Source organism: Ranitomeya variabilis, chromosome 5, assembly GCF_051348905.1.
Source record: "Ranitomeya variabilis isolate aRanVar5 chromosome 5, aRanVar5.hap1, whole genome shotgun sequence".
Taxonomy (NCBI): Eukaryota; Metazoa; Chordata; class Amphibia; order Anura; family Dendrobatidae; genus Ranitomeya; species Ranitomeya variabilis.
In genome coordinates this window covers 678,865,761-678,886,157 of record NC_135236.1, presented here as the reverse complement: position 1 = coordinate 678,886,157, position 20,397 = coordinate 678,865,761, and the positions used below count along the sequence as shown (strand labels likewise).

General features: G+C 51.4%; 1 protein-coding gene across 6 annotated transcripts; it reads left to right on the top strand.

The window, feature by feature from the left end:
* Nucleotides 1-11,010: 11,010 nt before the first annotated feature.
* MRPS35 (mitochondrial ribosomal protein S35) lies at nucleotides 11,011-19,073 on the top strand. Of its 6 annotated transcripts, none has more exons than XM_077267006.1 (10): nucleotides 11,056-11,207; nucleotides 12,608-12,715; nucleotides 15,502-15,610; nucleotides 15,783-15,829; nucleotides 16,420-16,587; nucleotides 16,672-16,732; nucleotides 16,948-17,087; nucleotides 17,164-17,273; nucleotides 17,363-17,432; nucleotides 18,715-19,073. In XM_077267006.1, exons 3-10 carry the CDS (start codon nucleotides 15,508-15,510, stop codon nucleotides 18,970-18,972), a joined length of 957 nt encoding a protein of 318 aa, XP_077123121.1. In that variant the 5' UTR covers nucleotides 11,056-11,207; nucleotides 12,608-12,715; nucleotides 15,502-15,507; the 3' UTR covers nucleotides 18,973-19,073. The 6 variants fall into 6 exon arrangements, with proteins under 6 accessions (XP_077123120.1, XP_077123121.1, XP_077123123.1 ...); XM_077267007.1 differs by having other exon boundaries at nucleotides 11,141-11,202; XM_077267005.1 differs by lacking the exon at nucleotides 15,502-15,610 and having other exon boundaries at nucleotides 11,011-11,065.
* Nucleotides 19,074-20,397: the final 1,324 nt, after the last annotated feature.

Here is a 20,397-nt window from a genome sequence, read left to right as displayed (position 1 = left end):
CAGATGATCCAACCAGGGTCTGCACTGATCACAGATGATCCAACCAGGGTCTGCACTGATCACAAGATCCAACCAGGGTCTGCACTGATCACAGAAGATCCAGCAAGGGTCTGCAGTGATCACAGATGATCCAACCAGGGTCTGCACTGATCACAGATGATCCAACCAGGGTCTGCACTGATCACAGATGATCCAACAAGGGTCTGCACTGATCACAGATGATCCAACCAGGGTCTGCACTGATCACAGAAGATCCAGCCAGGGTCTGCACTGATCACAGATGATCCAACCAGGGTCTGCACTGATCCCAGATGATCCAACCAGGGTCTGCAGTGATCCCAGATGATCCAACCAGGGTCTGCAGTGATCACAGATGATCCAACCAGGGTCTGCACTGATCACAGATGATCCAACCAGGGTCTGCACTGATCACAGAAGATCCAACCAGGGTCTGCACTGATCACAGATGATCCAACCAGGGTCTGCACTGATCACAGATGATCCAACCAGGGTCTGCACTGATCCCAGACGATCCAACCAGGGTCTGCACTGATCCCAGATGATCCAACCAGGGTCTGCACTGATCACAGAAGATCCAACCAGGATCTGCACTGATCACAGATGATCCAACCAGGGTCTGCGCTGATCACAGAAGATCCAACCAGGGTCTGCACTGATCACAAATGATCCAAATAGGGTCTGCACTGATCACAGGTGATCCAACCAGGGTCTGCACTGATCACAGATGATCCAAAGAGGGTCTGCATTGATCACAGACGATCCAACCAGGGTCTGCACTGATCACAGATGATCCAACCAGGGTCTGCACTGATCCCAGATGATCCAACCAGGGTCTGCAGTGATCACAGATGATCCAACCAGGGTCTGCACTGATCACAGAAGATCCAACCAGGGTCTGCACTGATCACAGATGATCCAACCAGGGTTTGCACAGATCACAGAAGATCCATCTAGGTTCTGCACTGATCACAGATGATCCAACCAGGGTCTGCACTGATCACAGAAGATCCAACCAGGGTCTGCACTGATCACTGATGATCCAACCAGGGTCTGCACTGATCACAGAAGATCCAACCAGGGTCTGAACTGATCACAAATTATCCAACTAGGGTCTGCACTGATCACAGGTGATCCAACCAGGGTCTGCACTGATCACAGAAGATCCAGCCAGGGTCTGCACTGATCACAGATGATCCAACCAGGGTCTGCACTGATCACAGATGATCCAACCAGGGTCTGCACTGATCACAGATGATCCAACCAGGGTCTGCACTGATCACAGAAGATCCAACCAGGGTCTGCACTGATCACAGAAGATCCAGCCAGGGTCTGCACTGATCACAGATGATCCAACCAGGGTCTGCACTGATCACAGATGATCCAACCAGGGTCTGCACTGATCACAGATAATCCAACCAGGGTCTGCACTGATCACAGATGATTCAACCAGGATCTGCACTGATCACAGATGATCCAACCAGGATCTGCACTGATCACATATGATCCAACCAGGATCTGCATTGATCACAGATGATCCAACCAGGATCTGCACTGATCACAGATGATCCAACCAGGGTCTGCACTGATCACAGATGATCCAACCAGGATCTGCACTGATCACAGATGATCCAACCAGGGTCTGCACTGATCACAGATGATCCAACCAGGGTCTGCACTGATCACAGATGATCCAACCAGGGTCTCCACTGATCACAGATGATCCAACCAGGGTCTGCACAGATCACAGAAGATCCAACCAGGTTCTGCACTGATCACAGTTGATCCAACCAGGGTCTGCACTGATCGCAGAAGATCCAACCAGGGTCTGCACTGATCACAGATGATCCAACCAGGGTCTGCACTGATCACAGAAGATCCAACCAGGGTCTGCACTGATCACAGATGATCCAACCAGGGTCTGCACTGATCACAGATGATCCAACCAGGGTCTGCACTGATCACAGAAGATCCAACCAGGGTCTGCACTGATCACAGATGATCCAACCAGGGTCTGCACTGATCACAGAAGATCCAACCAGGATCTGCACTGATCACAGATGATCCAACCAGGATCTGCACTGATCACAGATGATCCAACCAGGGTCTGCACTGATCACAGAGGATCCAACCAGGGTCTGCACTGATCACAGATGATCCAACCAGAGTCTGCACTGATCACAGAAGATCCAACCAGGATCTGCACTGATCACAGATGATCCAACCAGGGTCTGCACTGATCACAGATGATCCAACCAGGGTCTGCACTGATAACAGATGATCCAACCAGAGTCTGCACTGATCACAGATGATCCAACCAGGATCTGCACTGATCACAGAAGATCCAACCAGGGTCTGCACTGATCACAGATGATCCAACCAGGGTCTGCACTGATAACAGATGATCCAACCAGAGTCTGCACTGATCACAGAAGATCCAACCAGGATCTGCACTGATCACAGATGATCCAACCAGGGTCTGCACTGATCACAGATGATCCAACCAGGGTCTGCACTGATCACAGATGATCCAACCAGAGTCTGCACTGATCACAGATGTTCCAACCAGGATCTGCACTGATCACAGATGATCCAACCAGGGTCTGCACTGATCACAGATGATCCAACCAGGGTCTGCACTGATCACAGATGATCCAACCAGGGTCTGCACTGATCACAGATGATCCAACCAGGGTCTGCACTGATCACAGATGATCCAACCAGGGTCTGCACTGATCACAGATGATCCAACCAGGGTCTGCACAGATCACAGAAGATCCAACCAGGTTCTGCACTGATCACAGTTGATCCAACCAGGGTCTGCACTAATCACAGATGATCCAACCAGGGTCTGCACTGATCACAGAAGATCCAACCAGGGTCTGCACTGATCACAGTTGATCCAACCAGGGTCTGCACTAATCACAGATGATCCAACCAGGATCTGCACTGATCACAGAAGATCCAACCAGGGTCTGCACTGATCACAGATGATCCAACCAGGGTCTGCACTGATCACAGAGGATCCAACCAGGGTCTGCACAGATCACAGAGGATCCAACCAGGGTCTGCACTGATCACAGATGATCCAACCAGGGTCTGCATTTATCACAGAAGATCCAACCAGGGTCTGCACTGATCACAGATGATCCAACCAGGGTCTGCACTGATCACAGAAGATCCAACCAGGGTCTGCAGTGATTACAGATGATCCAACCAGGGTCTGTACTGATCACAAATGATCCAACTACGGTCTGCACTGATCACACGTGATCCCGCCAGGGTCTGCACTGATCACAGAAGATCCAACCAGGGTCTGCACTGATCACAGATGATCCAACCAGGGTCTGCACTGATCACAGATGATCCAACCAGGGTCTGCACTGATCACAGAGGATCCAACCAGGGTCTGCACTGATCACAGAGGATCCAACCAGGGTCTGCAGTGATCACAGATGATCCAACCAGGGTCTGCACTGATCACAGATGATCCAACCAGGGTAAGTAGTGATCACAGATGATCCAACCAGGGTCTGCACTGATGACAGAAGATCCAACCAGGGTCTGCACTGATGACAGAAGATCCAACCAGGGTCTGCACTGATCACAGATGATCCAACCAGGGTCTGCACTGATCACAGATGATCCAACCAGGGTCTGCACTGATCACAGATGATCCAACCAGGGTCTGCACTGATCACAGAAGATCCAGCCAGGGTCTGCACTGGTCACAGATGATCCAACCAGGGTCTGCACTGATCACAGAAGATCCAACCAGGGTAAGTAGTGATCACAGAAGATCCAACCAAGGTTTGCACTGATCACAGAAGATCCAACCAGGGTCTGCACTGATCACAGATGATCCAACCAGGGTCTGCACTGATCACAGAAGATCCAGCCAGGGTCTGCACTGGTCACAGATGATCCAACCAGGGTCTGCACTGGTCACAGAAGATCCAACCAGGGTCTGCACTGATCACAGATGATCCAACCAGGGTCTGCACAGATCACAGAAGATCCAACCAGGTTCTGCACTGATCACAGTTGATCCAACCAGGGTCTGCACTGATCACAGAAGATCCAACCAGGGTCTACACTGATCACAGGTAATCCAACTAGGGTCTGCACTGATCACAGAGGATCCAACCAGGGTCTGCACAGATCACAGAGGATCCAACCATGTTCTGCACTGATCATAGATGATCAAACCAGGGTCTGCACTGATTACAGATGATCCAATCAGGGTCTGCACTGATCACAGAAGATCCAACCAGGGTCTGCACTGAACACAGATGATACAACCAGGGTCTGCACTGATCACAGAAGATCCAACCAGGGTCTGCACTGATCAAAGAAGATCCAACCAGGGTCTGCACTGATCACAGAAGATCCAACCAGGGTCTTCACTGATCACAAATGATCCAACTAGGGTCTGCACTGATCACAGGTGATCCAACCAGGGTCTGCACTGATCACAGAAGATCCAACCGGGGTCTGCACTGATCACAGAAGATCCAACCGGGGTCTGCACTGATCACAGATGATCCAAAGAGGGTCTGCATTGATCACAGAAGATCCAACCAGGGTCTGCACTGATCACAGATGATCCAACCAGGTCTGCACTGATCACAGAAGATCCAACCAGGGTCTGCACTGATCACAGATGATCCAACCAGGGTCTGCACAGATCACAGAAGATCCAACCAGGGTCTGCACTGATCACAGATGATCCAACCAGGGTCTGCACTGAGCACAGATGATCCAACCAGAGTCTGCACTGATCACAGATGATCCAACCAGGGTCTGCACTGATCACAGATGATCCAACCAGGGTCTGCACTGAGCACAGATGATCCAATCAGGGTCTGCACTGATCACAGAAGATCCAACCAGGGTCTGCACTGAACACAGATGATCCAACCAGGGTCTGCACTGATCACAGAAGATCCAACCAGGGTCTGCACTGATCACAGAAGATCCAACCAGGGTCTGCACTGATCACAGATGATCCAACCAGGATCTGCACTGAGCACAGATGATCCCACCAGGGTCTGCACTGATCACAGATGATCCAACCAGGTTCTGCACTGATCACAGAAGATCCAGCAAGGGTCTGCAGTGATCACAGATGATCCAACCAGGGTCTGCACTGATCACAGATGATCCAACCAGGGTCTGCACTGATCACAGATGATCCAACCAGGTTCTGCACTGATCACAGAAGATCCAGCAAGTGTCTGCAGTGATCACAGATGATCCAACCAGGGTCTGCACTGATCACAGATGATCCAACCAGGGTCTGCACTGATCACAGATGATCCAACAAGGGTCTGCACTGATCACAGATGATCCAACCAGGGTCTGCACTGATCACAGAAGATCCAGCCAGGGTCTGCACTGATCACAGATGATCCAACCAGGGTCTGCACTGATCCCAGATGATCCAACCAGGGTCTGCACTGATCACAGATGATCCAACCAGGGTCTGCACTGATCCCAGATGATCCAACCAGGGTCTGCAGTGATCACAGATGATCCAACCAGGGTCTGCACTGATCCCAGATGATCCAGCCAGGGTCTGCAGTGATCACAGATGATCCAACCAGGGTCTGCACTGATCACAGATGATCCAACCAGGGTCTGCACTGATCACAGAAGATCCAACCAGGGTCTGCACTGATCACAGATGATCCAACCAGGGTCTGCACTGATCCCAGATGATCCAACCAGAGTCTGCACTGATCCCAGATGATCCAACCAGGGTCTGCACTGATCACAAATGATCCAACTAGGGTCTGCACTGAACACAGGTGATCCAACCAGGGTCTGCACTGATCACAGATGATCCAAAGAGGGTCTGCATTGATCACAGACGATCCAACCAGGGTCTGCACTGATCACAGATGATCCAACCAGGGTCTGCACTGATCACAGATGATCCAACCAGGGTCTGCACTGATCCCAGATGATCCAACCAGAGTCTGCACTGATCCCAGATGATCCAACCAGGGTCTGCACTGATCACAGAAGATCCAACCAGGGTCTGCACTGATCACAGATGATCCAACCAGGGTCTGCACTGATCGCAGAAGATCCAACCAGGGTCTGCACTGATCACAAATGATCCAACTAGGGTCTGCACTGATCACAGGTGATCCAACCAGGGTCTGCACTGATCACAGATGATCCAAAGAGGGTCTGCATTGATCACAGACGATCCAACCAGGGTCTGCACTGATCACAGATGATCCAACCAGGGTCTGCACTGATCACAGAAGATCCAACCAGGGTCTGCACTGATCACAGATGATCCAACCAGGGTCTGCAGTGATCACAGATGATCCAACCAGAGTCTGCACTGATCCCAGATGATCCAACCAGGGTCTGCACTGATCACAGAAGATCCAACCGGGGTCTGCACTGATCACAGATGATCCAACCAGGGTCTGCACTGATCACAGAAGATCCAACCAGGGTCTGCACTGATCACAAATGATCCAACTAGGGTCTGCACTGATCACAGGTGATCCAACCAGGGTCTGCATTGATCACAGACGATCCAACCAGGGTCTGCACTGATCACAGATGATCCAACCAGGGTCTGCACTGATCACAGATGATCCAACCAGGGTCTGCACTGATCCCAGATGATCCAACCAGAGTCTGCACTGATCCCAGATGATCCAACCAGGGTCTGCACTGATCACAGAAGATCCAACCAGGGTCTGCACTGATCACAGATGATCCAACCAGGGTCTGCACTGATCACAGAAGATCCAACCAGGGTCTGCACTGATCACAAATGATCCAACTAGGGTCTGCACTGATCACAGGTGATCCAACCAGGGTCTGCACTGATCACAGATGATCCAAAGAGGGTCTGCATTGATCACAGACGATCCAACCAGGGTCTGCACTGATCACAGATGATCCAACCAGGGTCTGCACTGATCACAGAAGATCCAACCAGGGTCTGCACTGATCACAGATGATCCAACCAGGGTCTGCAGTGATCACAGATGATCCAACCAGGGTCTGCACTGATCACAGATGATCCAACCAGGGTCTGCACTTTTCACAGAAGATCCAGCCAGGGTCTGCACTGATCACAGATGATCCAACCAGGGTCTGCACTGATCACAGATGATCCAACCAGGGTCTGCACTGATCACAGAAGATCCAACCAGGGTCTGCACTGATCACAGATGATCCAACCAGGGTCTGCACTGATCACAGATGATCCAACCAGGGTCTGCACTGATCACAGAAGATCCAACCAGGGTCTGCACTGATCACAGATGATCCAACCAGGGTCTGCAGTGATCACAGATGATCCAACCAGGGTCTGCACTGATCACAGATGATCCAACCAGGGTCTGCACTTTTCACAGAAGATCCAGCCAGGGTCTGCACTGATCACAGATGATCCAACCAGGGTCTGCACTGATCCCAGATGATCCAACCAGGGTCTGCAGTGATCACAGATGATCCAACCAGGGTCTGCACTGATCACAGAAGATCCAACCAGGGTCTGCACTGATCACAGAAGATCCAACCAGGGTCTGCACTGATCACAGATGATCCAACCAGGGTCTGCACTGATCCCAGATGATCCAACCAGAGTCTGCACTGATCCCAGATGATCCAACCAGGGTCTGCACTGATCACAGAAGATCCAACCAGGGTCTGCACTGATCACAGATGATCCAACCAGGGTCTGCACTGATCACAGAAGATCCAACCAGGGTCTGCACTGATCACAGATGATCCAACCAGGGTCTGCAGTGATCACAGATGATCCAACCAGGGTCTGCACTGATCACAGATGATCCAACCAGGGTCTGCACTTTTCACAGAAGATCCAGCCAGGGTCTGCACTGATCACAGATGATCCAACCAGGGTCTGCACTGATCCCAGATGATCCAACCAGGGTCTGCAGTGATCACAGATGATCCAACCAGGGTCTGCACTGATCACAGAAGATCCAACCAGGGTCTGCAGTGATCACAGATGATCCAACCAGGGTCTGCACTGATCCCAGATGATCCAACCAGGGTCTGCACTGATCACAGATGATCCGACCAGGGTCTGCACTGATCACAGAAGATCCAACCAGGGTCTGCACTGATCACAAATGACCCAACCAGGGTCAGCACTGATCACAGGTGATCCAACCAGGGTCTGCACTGATCACAGATGATCCAACCAGGGTCTGCACTGATCACAGAAGATCCAGCCAGGGTCTGCACTGATCACAGATGATCCAACCAGGGTCTGCACTGATCCCAGATGATCCAACCAGGGTCTGCACTGATCACAGATGATCCAACCAGGGTCTGCACTGATCACAGAAGATCCAACCAGGATCTGCACTGATCACAGATGATCCAACCAGGGTCTGCACTGATCACAGAAGATCCAACCAGGGTCTGCACTGATCACAGAAGATCCAACCGGGGTCTGCACTGATCACAGAAGATCCAACCAGGGTCTGCACTGATCACAAATGATCCAACTAGGGTCTGCACTGATCACAGGTGATCCAACCAGGGTCTGCACTGATCACAGAAGATCCAACCGGGGTCTGCACTGATCACAGATGATCCCACCAGGGTCTGCACTGATCACAGAAGATCCAACCAGGGTCTGCACTGATCACAGAAGATCCAACCAGGGTCTGCACTGATCACAGATGATCCAACCAGGATCTGCACTGAGCACAGATGATCCCACCAGGGTTTGCACAGATCACAGAAGATCCATCTAGGTTCTGCACTGATCACAGAAGATCCAACCAGGGTCTGCACTGATCACTGATGATCCAACCAGGGTCTGCACTGATCACAGAAGATCCAACCAGGGTCTGCACTGATCACAGATGATCCAACCAGGGTCTGCACTGATCACAGAAGATCCCACCAGGGTCTGCACTGATCACAGATGATCCAACCAGGGTCTGCACTGATCACAGATGATTCAACCAGGGTCTGCACTGATCACAGATGATCCAACCAGGATCTGCACTGATCACAGAAGATCCAACCAGGGTCTGCACTGATCACAGATGATCCAACCAGGATCTGCATTGATCACAGATGATTCAACCAGGATCTGCACTGATCACAGATGATCCCACCAGGGTCTGCACTGATCACAGAAGATCCAACCAGGGTCTGCACTGATCACAGAAGATCCCACCAGGGTCTGCACTGATCACAAATGATCCAACCAGGGTCTGCACTGATCACAAATGATCCAACCAGGGTCTGCACTGATCACAGAGGATCCAACCAGGGTCTGCACTGATCACAGATGATCCAACCAGGGTCTGCACTGATCACAGATGATCCCACCAGGGTCTGCACTGATCACAGATGATCCAACCAGGGTCTGCAGTGATCACAGATGATCCAACCAGGGTCTGCACTGATCACAGAAGATCCAGCCAGGGTATGCACTGATCACAGATGATCCAACCAGGGTCTGCACTGATCCCAGATGATCCAGCCAGGGTATGCACTGATCACAGATGATCCAACCAGGGTCTGCACTGATCCCAGATGATCCAACCAGGGTCTGCACTGATCACAGATGATCCAACCAGGGTCTGCACTGATCACAGAAGATCCAACCAGGGTCTGCACTGATCACAGATGATCCAACCAGGGTCTGCACTGATCACAGAAGATCCAACCAGGGTCTGCACTGATCACAGAAGATCCAACCGGGGTCTGCACTGATCACAGAAGATCCAACCAGGGTCTGCACTGATCACAAATGATCCAACTAGGGTCTGCACTGATCACAGGTGATCCAACCAGGGTCTGCACTGATCACAGAAGATCCAACCGGGGTCTGCACTGATCACAGAAGATCCAACCGGGGTCTGCACTGATCACAGATGATCCCACCAGGGTCTGCACTGATCACAGATGATCCAAAGAGGGTCTGCATTGATCACAGAAGATCCAACCAGGGTCTGCACTGATCACAGATGATCCCACCAGGGTTTGCACAGATCACAGAAGATCCATCTAGGTTCTGCACTGATCACAGAAGATCCAACCAGGGTCTGCACTGATCACAGAAGATCCAACCAGGGTCTGCACTGATCACAGATGATCTAACCAGGGTCTGCACTGATCACAGAAGATCCCACCAGGGTCTGCACTGATCACAGATGATCCAACCAGGGTCTGCACTGATCACAGATGATTCAACCAGGGTCTGCACTGATCACAGATGATCCAACCAGGATCTGCACTGATCACAGAAGATCCAACCAGGGTCTGCACTGATCCCAGATGATCCAACCAGGGTCTGCAGTGATCACAGATGATCCAACCAGGATCTGCACTGATCACAGATGATCCCACCAGGGTCTGCACTGATCACAGAAGATCCAACCAGGGTCTGCACTGATCACAGATGATCCCACCAGGGTCTGCACTGATCACAGATGATCCCACCAGGGTCTGCACTGATCTCACACTGATCTGGAGATATTTCATCTCTTACTCCGATCACAACCAATCCTGCATCCGGGCTTTATATTATCTCCGTTGATTGCAGCTTTGGATGTGAGCGGAGAATGAAGGAGACACTTGGGATCTCACCTGGGACGGAGCGGTTGATCTGTGAGCTTATGGCAGCTAAGAGAAGTGTAGATGCAGCTTTGGATGTGATTAGAGTATAGAACACAAGATACATTGGCTCAACAGGCCTGAACTGAGCCCCCTTATCGCGGGGCCCTTATGGGGCCACTATCCGCCCCCTGACGTGACCACTACAGTAAATATTCTTCATGAAAACTCTGCATGGTTCCTCTGTTATTCCTCTTGGAAACGTGTGAATAAATTGACAAGTGGGCGTTACCACTCAGGGGTGTGTCCCTGCCCGTCCAATCAGCACTGAGGTGACCGGAGCGCTCAGGACTGGACAGCGCCGGCCGCAGGTCTCTTGTGCTGACACCTAGTGGCCGATATGGGAACTGCAATCCTTACATCATGGTGTTCCCGGCGCCGCGCGGCTCCGCTGAGGTCAGAGGTCAGCGCCGAGTCTCCCATGTAACCATTAACCGACCGTGTATAAAGAGCGCACCGGGAACCTGAGCCCCGGCCGCGGGGGATGAGGCGCGGGCCCTGGGGAGGGCGGCTGGTGTCATTGTGCTGGTGAAAGGCGAGGTGCGGTGTGAGGCTGCGGAGACGGCGGGATCAGGTGTCCGCCCGGGGCACGGGGAGGAAGAAAGGCCTGACACCCGAGGCCCGGCAATCACCTAATGGGCTGCTGCATTGTGTTACGTGTGGCCAGCGGGGCAACAGGAGGGGCAACAAGGAGGAGGGAGGGGGCAACAAGGAGGAGGGAGGGGGCAACAAGGAGGAGGGAGGGGGCAACAAGGAGGGGGGAGGGGGCAACAAGCAGGTGCAATAGGAAGGGGCAGGAGGGCAAAAAGCTGTGTGATACTGTCTGCTGAGCCGTGTATCTAATCCTCCCCTGTGTGATACTGTCTGCTGAGCCGTGTATCTAATCCTCCCCTGTGTGATACTGACTGCTGAGCCGTGTATCTAATCCTCTCCTGTGTGATACTGACTGCTGAGCCATGTATCTAATCCTCTCCTGTGTGATACTGTCTGCTGAGCCGTGTATCTAATCCTCCTGTGTGATACTGTCTGCTGAGCCGTGTATCTAATCCTCTCCTGTGTGATACTGTCTGCTGAGCCGTGTATCTAATCCTCTCCTGTGTGATACTGACTGCTGAGCCGTGTATCTAATCCTCTCCTGTGTGATACTGACTGCTGAGCCGTGTATCTAATCCTCTCCTGTGTGATACTGACTGCTGAGCCGTGTATCTAATCCTCTCCTGTGTGATACTCTGTGAGCCGTGTATCTAATCCTCTCCTGTGTGATACTGACTGCTGAGCCGTGTATCTAATCCTCTCCTGTGTGATACTGTCTGCTGAGCCGTGTATCTAATCCTATCCTGTGTGATACTGACTGCTGAGCCGTGTATCTAATCCTCTCCTGTGTGATACTGACTGCTGAGCCGTGTATCTAATCCTCTCCTGTGTGATACTGACTGCTGAGCCGTGTATCTAATCCTCTCCTGTGTGATACTATCTGCTGAGCCGTGTATCTAATCCTCTCCTGTGTGATACTGTCTGCTGAGCCGTGTATCTAATCCTATCCTGTGTGATACTGACTGCTGAGCCGTGTATCTAATCCTCTCCTGTGTGATACTGACTGCTGAGCCGTGTATCTAATCCTCTCCTGTGTGATACTGACTGCTGAGCCGTGTATCTAATCCTCTCCTGTGTGATACTGTCTGTGAGCCGTGTATCTAATCCTCTCCTGTGTGATACTGACTGCTGAGCTGTGTATCTAATCCTCTCCTGTGTGATACTGACTGCTGAGCTGTGTATCTAATCCTCTCCCGTGTGATACTGTGAGCTGCTGTTGTTCGGCCTCTGCTCCGGGGCGCCCCTCTCTGGCAGCACTGGGATGTGAGCGCGGTGACATTTGGGGGTCTCTGGGGGGGTGGGGGAGATTCCTGATGACTCTTCTCCTCCATTAGACTTTCTTTCCTCTCAGGTTTCCTGATGGAATCGGCAGATAGAAAAAGGATCAGCGGCGGCCGAGACATTCCACCGGTATCAGCGGGAACAATCAGATACCGAGGAGACGGGAAAGTGATCCAAGGTGTGAACAAGACCGAGCACCAAAGTGTCCCCCAGTACAGGAGCGAGAAGCGGGGGTCCGACAGATGTCAGACAGAGCATCCCCCCAACTGGGGCATTATGGGGCACTGTGGATATCACTGTTATTATGGGGGCACTGTGGATATCACTGTTATTATGGGACACTGTGGATATCACTGTTATTATGGGGGCACTGTGGATATCACTGTTATTATGGGGGCACTGTGGATATCACTGTTATTATGGGGGCACTGTGGATATCACTGTTATTATGGGGGCACTGTGGATATCACTGTTATTATGGGGGCACTGTGGATATCACTGTTATTATGGGGGCACTGTGGATATCACTGTTATTATGGGGACACTGTGGATATCACTGTTATTATGAGGGCACTGTGGATATCACTGTTATTATGGGGGCACTGTGGATATCACTGTTATTATGGGGGCACTGTGGATATCACTGTTATTATGGGGACACTGTGGATATCACTGTTATTATGAGGGCACTGTGGATATCACTGTTATTATGGGGACACTGTGGATATCACTGTTATTATGGGGACACTGTGGATATCACTGTTATTATGAGGGCACTGTGGATATCGCTGTTATTATGGGGCACTGTGGATATCACTGTTATTATGGGGACACTGTGGATATCACTGTTATTATGGGGGCACTGTGGATATCACTGTTATTATGGGGGCACTGTGGATATCACTGTTATTATGGGGGCACTGTGGATATCGCTGTTATTATGGGGCACTGTGGATATCGCTGTTATTATGGGGCACTGTGGATATCACTGTTATTATGGGGGCACTGTGGATATCGCTGTTATTATGGGGCACTGTGGATATCGCTGTTATTATGGGGGCACTGTGGATATCACTGTTATTATGGGGGCACTGTGGATATCACTGTTATTATGGGGCACTGTGGATATCACTGTTATTATGGGGGCACTGTGGATATCACTGTTATTATGGGGGCACTGGATATCACTGTTATTATGGGGGCACTGTGGATATCACTGTTATTATGGGGGCACTGTGGATATCGCTGTTATTATGGGGCACTGTGGATATCGCTGTTATTATGGGGCACTGTGGATATCACTGTTATTATGGGGGCACTGTGGATATCGCTGTTATTATGGGGCACTGTGGATATCACTGTTATTATGGGGGCACTGTGGATATCACTGTTATTATGGGGCACTGTGGATATCACTGTTATTATGGGGCACTGTGGATATCACTATTATGGGGGGACTGTGGATATCACTATTATGGGGGGACTGTGGATATCACTATTATGGGGGCACTGTGGATATCACTGTTATTATGGGGGCACTGTGGATATCACTTATTATGGGGGGACTGTGGATATCACTGTTATTATGGGGGCACTGTGGATATCACTGTTATTATGGGGGCTCTGTGGATATCACTGTTATTATGGGGGCACTGTGGATATCACTGTTATTATGGGGCACTGTGGATATCACTGTTATTATGGGGCACTGTGGATATCACCGTTATTATGGGGGCACTGTGGATATCACTGTTATTATGGGGGCACTGTGGATATCACTGTTATTATGGGGGCACTGTGGATATCACTGTTATTATGGGGCACTGTGGATATCACTGTTATTATGGGGCACTGTGGATATCACTATTATGGGGGGACTGTGGATATCACTATTATGGGGGCACTGTGGATATCACTGTTATTATGGGGGCACTGTGGATATCACTTATTATGGGGGGACTGTGGATATCACTATTATGGGGGGACTGTGGATATCACTATTATGGGGGCACTGTGGATATCACTGTTATTATGGGGGCACTGTGGATATCACTGTTATTATGGGGGGCACTGTGGATATCACTATTATGGGGGCACTGTGGATATCACTGTTATTATGGGGGCACTGTGGATATCACTGTTATTATGGGGGCACTGTGGATATCACTGTTATTATGGGGGCACTGTGGATATCACTATTATGGGGGCACTGTGGATATCACTGTTATTATGGGGGCACTGTGGATATCACTGTTATGGGGGCACTGTGGATATCACTGTTATTATTATGGGGGCACTGTGGATATCACTGTTATTATGGGGGCACTGTGGATATCACTGTTATTATTATGGGGGCACTGTGGATATCACTGTTATTATGGGGGCACTGTGGATATCACTGTTATTATGGGGGCACTGTGGATATCACTATTATGGGGGCACTGTGGATATCACTGTTATTATGGGGGCACTGTGGATATCACTGTTATTATGGGGGCACTGTGGATATCACTGTTATGGGGGCACTGTGGATATCACTGTTATTATTATGGGGGCACTGTGGATATCACTGTTATTATGGGGGCACTGTGGATATCACTGTTATTATGGGGCACTGTGGATATCACTGTTATTATGGGGGCACTGTGGATATCACTGTTATTATGGGGGCACTGTGGATATCGCTATTATTATGGGGCACTGTGGATATCACTGTTATTATTATGGGGGCACTGTGGATATCACTGTTATTATGGGGGCACTGTGGATATCACTGTTATGGGGGCACTGTGGATATCACTGTTATTATTATGGGGGCACTGCTGTGGATGTGACGTGTATTTCGTGCTGCCTGATATGACGTCTATCGCTCACGGTAGTGACGTCACTGCTCTCCCCGTTGCTCCGCCCCCTCATTATTTCGCCTCCTGCCTTAGTTTGTCCCTCTCTTCTCGCCGTCCGCAGACAGCAATGATGGCGGCCTCCGTGCTGTTTCGGGCTTGTGTGACCCTTCAGGGCTCCGCGGTCTCCTCGGTGCTGGTGCGCGGCAGCAGTGCGGTCCCGGCGGTGTCAGGTGAGGGCGGAGGTGTGCGGGAACCCTGGTGGTAGAACTACTGGTCCCAGCAAGTCCGGATACCAACTACAGGACATTCACAACATGCTGTAATAGCGACCGACAACCCCCAGCATTTGCGCGTCCAGGAGGGAGGATGGGGGTGATTGTTCTCCGGTGTCTTGTTTTCCAGGTTCTCACAGAAAACGTCCCGGACCGAGAAATGTGCAGAGGAAGGAGGTGAGCGGAGCCCCCCGGTGTGAGAGGGCGGAGCCCCCCCGGTGTGAGAGGGCGGAGCCCCCCCGGTGTGAGAGGGCGGAGCCCCCCCGGTGTGAGAGGGCGGAGCCCCCCCGGTGTGAGAGGGCGGAGCCCCCCCCCCCCCCCCCAATATAACACCCAGTGCCCTTAATATCCCAGGCGGAGCCCCCCGGTGTGAGAGGGCGGAGCCCCCCCCCCCCCCCCAATATAACACCCAGTGCCCTTAATATCCCAGGCGGAGCCCCCCCGGTGTGAGAGGGCGGAGCCCCCCCGGTGTGAGAGGGCGGAGCCCCCCCCCCCCCCCCAATATAACACCCAGTGCCCTTAATATCCCAGGCGGAGCCCCCCGGTGTGAGAGGGCGGAGCCCCCCCCCGGTGTGAGAGGGCGGAGCCCCCCCGGTGTGAGAGGGCGGAGCCCCCCCATATAACACCCAGTGCCCTTAATATCCCAGGCGGAGCCCCCTATATTGCCGCCGGAGCCCCCGATATCCCAGGCGGAGCTCTGCCCCCTCACGCTGGATACATTGTATCTGTCCTGTTACTAGGTAACCGCCTGTCAATCACTCCCTCAGGTCCCGCCTCCTCGCACAGAGAAGATGCCCCCGGAGCAGGAGTGGAGCAGCGTCTTCCCCTCCGCCGCCTCCTTCCGGCCGGCCGCCGTCCCGCTGCCGGTGCGCATGGGATACCCCAAGAAGAAGGCGGCGCCCCCGGACAAGATCGGGAACCTGGAGCTGCTGAAGGTATTGGGGGATCACATCAGGAAACTGCGGCGCGGACTACAACTCCCAGCATCCTCTGCATCCTTTTTTTTTTTTTTCCCCCAGATTCCCAACTTCCTGCACTTGACGCCGGCCGCCATCAGGAAGCACTGCGCTGTCCTTAAAGGTACGGTCCGAAAATCTCATCTACTCCAGTCACATCCAAAGCAGCAAATAAAGAGGGCGGGAGTGCGGCAGAGTTGTGATTGCAGCTCTGGATGTGATTGGAGCATAGGACGGTAACTGACCTATGACCCGTCCTCAGCCCGTCCCCCGGCTCTCTGTATATAGGGGTCCGGGCAGACGAGGGGCCGCTGATCTCTTCGCTTCTGTCCCCTGCAGAGTTCTGCACCCCGTGGCCGGCGGCGCTCACCAGCGATGATTCCTGCAGCCGCCACTTTCCCATCCAGCTCCAGTCCATGGATTACCTGTCCGCCGGTCCTTCGCTCCGCAACCCCAAGGCTCGAGCTGTGACCTTACAGGTGGGTGCTGTCCGGCGGTCACATCGGGGGTCTTCTTCAGGGTCCTCAGCTGTTAATCCCGGGACCCTCTCTGCAGGTGACGCTCTCCAGTCTGAACCTGGACACTCACGCCCGGAGGAAGCTGATAAAGCTCGTGGGGCCGCGGTACAATCCTGAGAACGATACCCTCACCCTCCGCACCGACAGGTAGGACAGACCCCAGTGATGGCAGCGGACCCCCGAATAAGAGCAGCATTACTGGGGTCCACGACTGACAAAATTCTGCCTCATTCCAGGTGTCCAGTCAGGAAACAGAATCAGGACTACGCCCTGTACCTGCTGACCGTCCTCTACCACGAGGCCTGGGTGCGTAACACATCGCCAGCAGAATAGTGAGCGCAGCTCTGGGGTATAATACAGGATATAACTCAGGATCAGTAATGTATGTACACAGTGACTGCACCAGCAGAATAGTGAGTGCAGCTCTGGGGGATAATACAGGAGGTAACTCAGGATCAGTAATGTATGTACACAGTGACTGCACCAGCAGAATAGTGAGTGCAGCTCTGGGGTATAATACAGGATGTAACTCAGGATCAATAATGTAATGTATGTACACAGTGACTGCACCAGCAGAATAGTGAGTGCAGCTCTGGAGTATAACACAGGAGGTCTGCTGTATGAGGGTGGTGCCCCTTGCTGGCCGTGTGGTGGTACTGCGCTTCCTTGCATCCCTCGGCCGCTCCCCGTGCAGCACTCCTGTCTGCAGCCTGTCACTGTGATGTCCTCCCCCGTTCTGCGCTCCGCCACCTGATCTCGGGCCGTTCCCTGTACACAAACCTCCTGGCGCTTTCATTACCTTTCAGTGTCTCGTTAATAATTCAGCTCCTGCTCGTCGGATGAATCGCCTTTGATTGCTCTGCATATTTTATGAGCCTCGCTGACACTTGTGATTTTTCCATGATCCGGGGCGAGGGCTTGTGTTGGGTTGCAGGATGCAGGGGGGGATTCCGGAGGCGGCGACGAGCTCCTGGCTACCCCCGAGGCACAGACACATTTCTTTTGCCTTTCTATAATACCGACCCCTCCTCTCCATCTGCCGTGGAACTACAACTCCCACAGTGTCCTCGCTACTGCCGGCATCCTGGATGTTGTAGATACCTGGACATCTGCAGGGTCCAAACCGTACAGTCTACTGCTCTGTTATCAGGACACTGCTGACCAGCATCATTAATGCTGAGGTGGCTGATAACAGAGAGCTATTGCCTATTCACCACCACTGCACTCAGTGGTTCTCTATCCTGTACTGGCTGATAGCAGAAAGCCATTACTTAGTTGTCTTTCCCACGGTCAGCTTTTACTGTATCATGGTGTGGCTGATAACAGAGAGCAGCAGCACACTTGCCTCTGCTACAGTCTGCTCAGTGCTGGTGCTGGGCTATGCCATGCCTTATACGCTAGTCACATCCAGAGCTGCAAGTTATGAGCAGTGTTCCCATTGATTATTCATTCATTTTTCTGCATTTACTGGAAACAGTCAGCAAGCATGTTATCAACCACAGCTGAAGCAGTGGAGGATGCTGGGAGATTTCAGCTCCTGGTTAATAATGAAATCACCACAACATGACTTTTTTATTTTATCTGACAGAAAACGGAAGCGTGGGAGAGCGAGAAGGAGGAAAGCGACATGGAGGAGTACGTCTGGGAGGGCAGCCGGTCGCAGCGGAACGTTCTGGACATGCTCTCCAGGATGCCGGGTAACGCCGCCTCCAGCGAACAGATCCTCCAATCGCCAGGCGTGCAGGAATACCGCCATGCCATGCTGAACCTGCGCAACCAGGGGGAGACCGAGGAAAGCATCAGCCTCTACAAGCAAAGTGTCAAGAGTCTGCTGGGTGTGGCCTAACTACATCACATGACCTGTCCTGCCCTATAGACTCTCATATAGACCTGTCATCTGCTGTGATTGGACTGAATAAATCAGAATTCTTTATTATATGATTGAAATTTGCCCTCGTATGCCCCAAAATTATTTAATTGCTGCCCCCAAAAATAGAAAAGTCCTTTTAAAATGTGACTCCCCCAAGTGTTGACTGTATAAATCTGTATGTAGTGAGCTCCCTCTAGTGGTGGCTGTATAAATCTGTATGTAGCGAGCTCCCTCTAGTGGTGGCTGTGTAAATCTATGTAGTGAGCTCCCTCTAGTGGTGCTTGTGTAAATCTGTATGTAGTGATCTCCCTCTAGTGGTGACTGTATAAATCTGTATGTAGTGAGCTCCCTCTAGTGGTGGCTGTATAAATCTGTATGTAGTGAGTTCCGTCTAGTGGTGGCTGTCTAAATCTGTATGTAGTGAGCTCCCCTCTAGTGGCGGCTATATAAATCTGTATGTAGCGAGCTTCCTATAGTGGTGGCTGTGTAAATATGTATGTAGTGAGCTCCCTCTAGTGGCGGCTGTGTAAATCTATGTAGTGAGCTCCCTCTAGTGGTGCTTGTGTAAATCTGTATGTAGTGATCTCCCTCTAGTGGTGACTGTATAAATCTGTATGTAGTGAGCTCCCTCTAGTGGTGGCTGTATAAATCTGTATGTAGTGAGTTCCGTCTAGTGGTGGCTGTATAAATCTGTATGTAGTGAGCTCTCTAGTGGTGGCTGTATAAATCTGTATGTAGTGAGCTCCCTCTAGTGGTGCTTGTGTAAATCTGTATGTAGTGAGCTCCCTCTAGTGGTGGCTGTGTAAATATGTATGTCGTGAGCTTCCTCTAGTGGTGGCTGTATAAATATGTATGTAGTGAGCTCCCTCTAGTGGTGACTTTATAAATCTGTATGTAGTGAGCTCCCTCTAGTGGTGGCTGTATAAATCTGTATGTAGTGAGCTCCCTCTAGAGGTGGCTGTCTAAATCTGTATGTAGTGAGCTCCCCTCTAGTGGCGGCTATATAAATCTGTATGTAGCGAGCTTCCTATAGTGGTGGCTGTGTAAATATGTATGTAGTGAGCTCCCTCTAGTGGCGGCTGTGTAAATCTATGTAGTGAGCTCCCTCTAGTGGTGCTTGTGTAAATCTGTATGTAGTGATCTCCCTCTAGTGGTGACTGTATAAATCTGTATGTAGTGAGCTCCCTCTAGTGGTGGCTGTATAAATCTGTATGTAGTGAGTTCCGTCTAGTGGTGGCTGTATAAATCTGTATGTAGTGAGCTCTCTAGTGGTGGCTGTATAAATCTGTATGTAGTGAGCTCCCTCTAGTGGTGCTTGTGTAAATCTGTATGTAGTGAGCTCCCTCTAGTGGTGGCTGTGTAAATATGTATGTCGTGAGCTTCCTCTAGTGGTGGCTGTAT

Excerpts from the sequence above, each read along its gene's own strand:
- MRPS35 (XM_077267005.1), top strand. The coding sequence starts at position 11,026 with ATGGTGTTCCCGGCGCCGCGCGGCTCCGCTGAGGTCAGAG. Across the intron at positions 15,830-16,419 it reads GAAATGTGCAGAGGAAGGAG|GTCCCGCCTCCTCGCACAGA; the intron begins GTGAGCGGAGCC and ends TCACTCCCTCAG. Across the intron at positions 17,274-17,362 it reads CTCACCCTCCGCACCGACAG|GTGTCCAGTCAGGAAACAGA; the intron begins GTAGGACAGACC and ends GCCTCATTCCAG.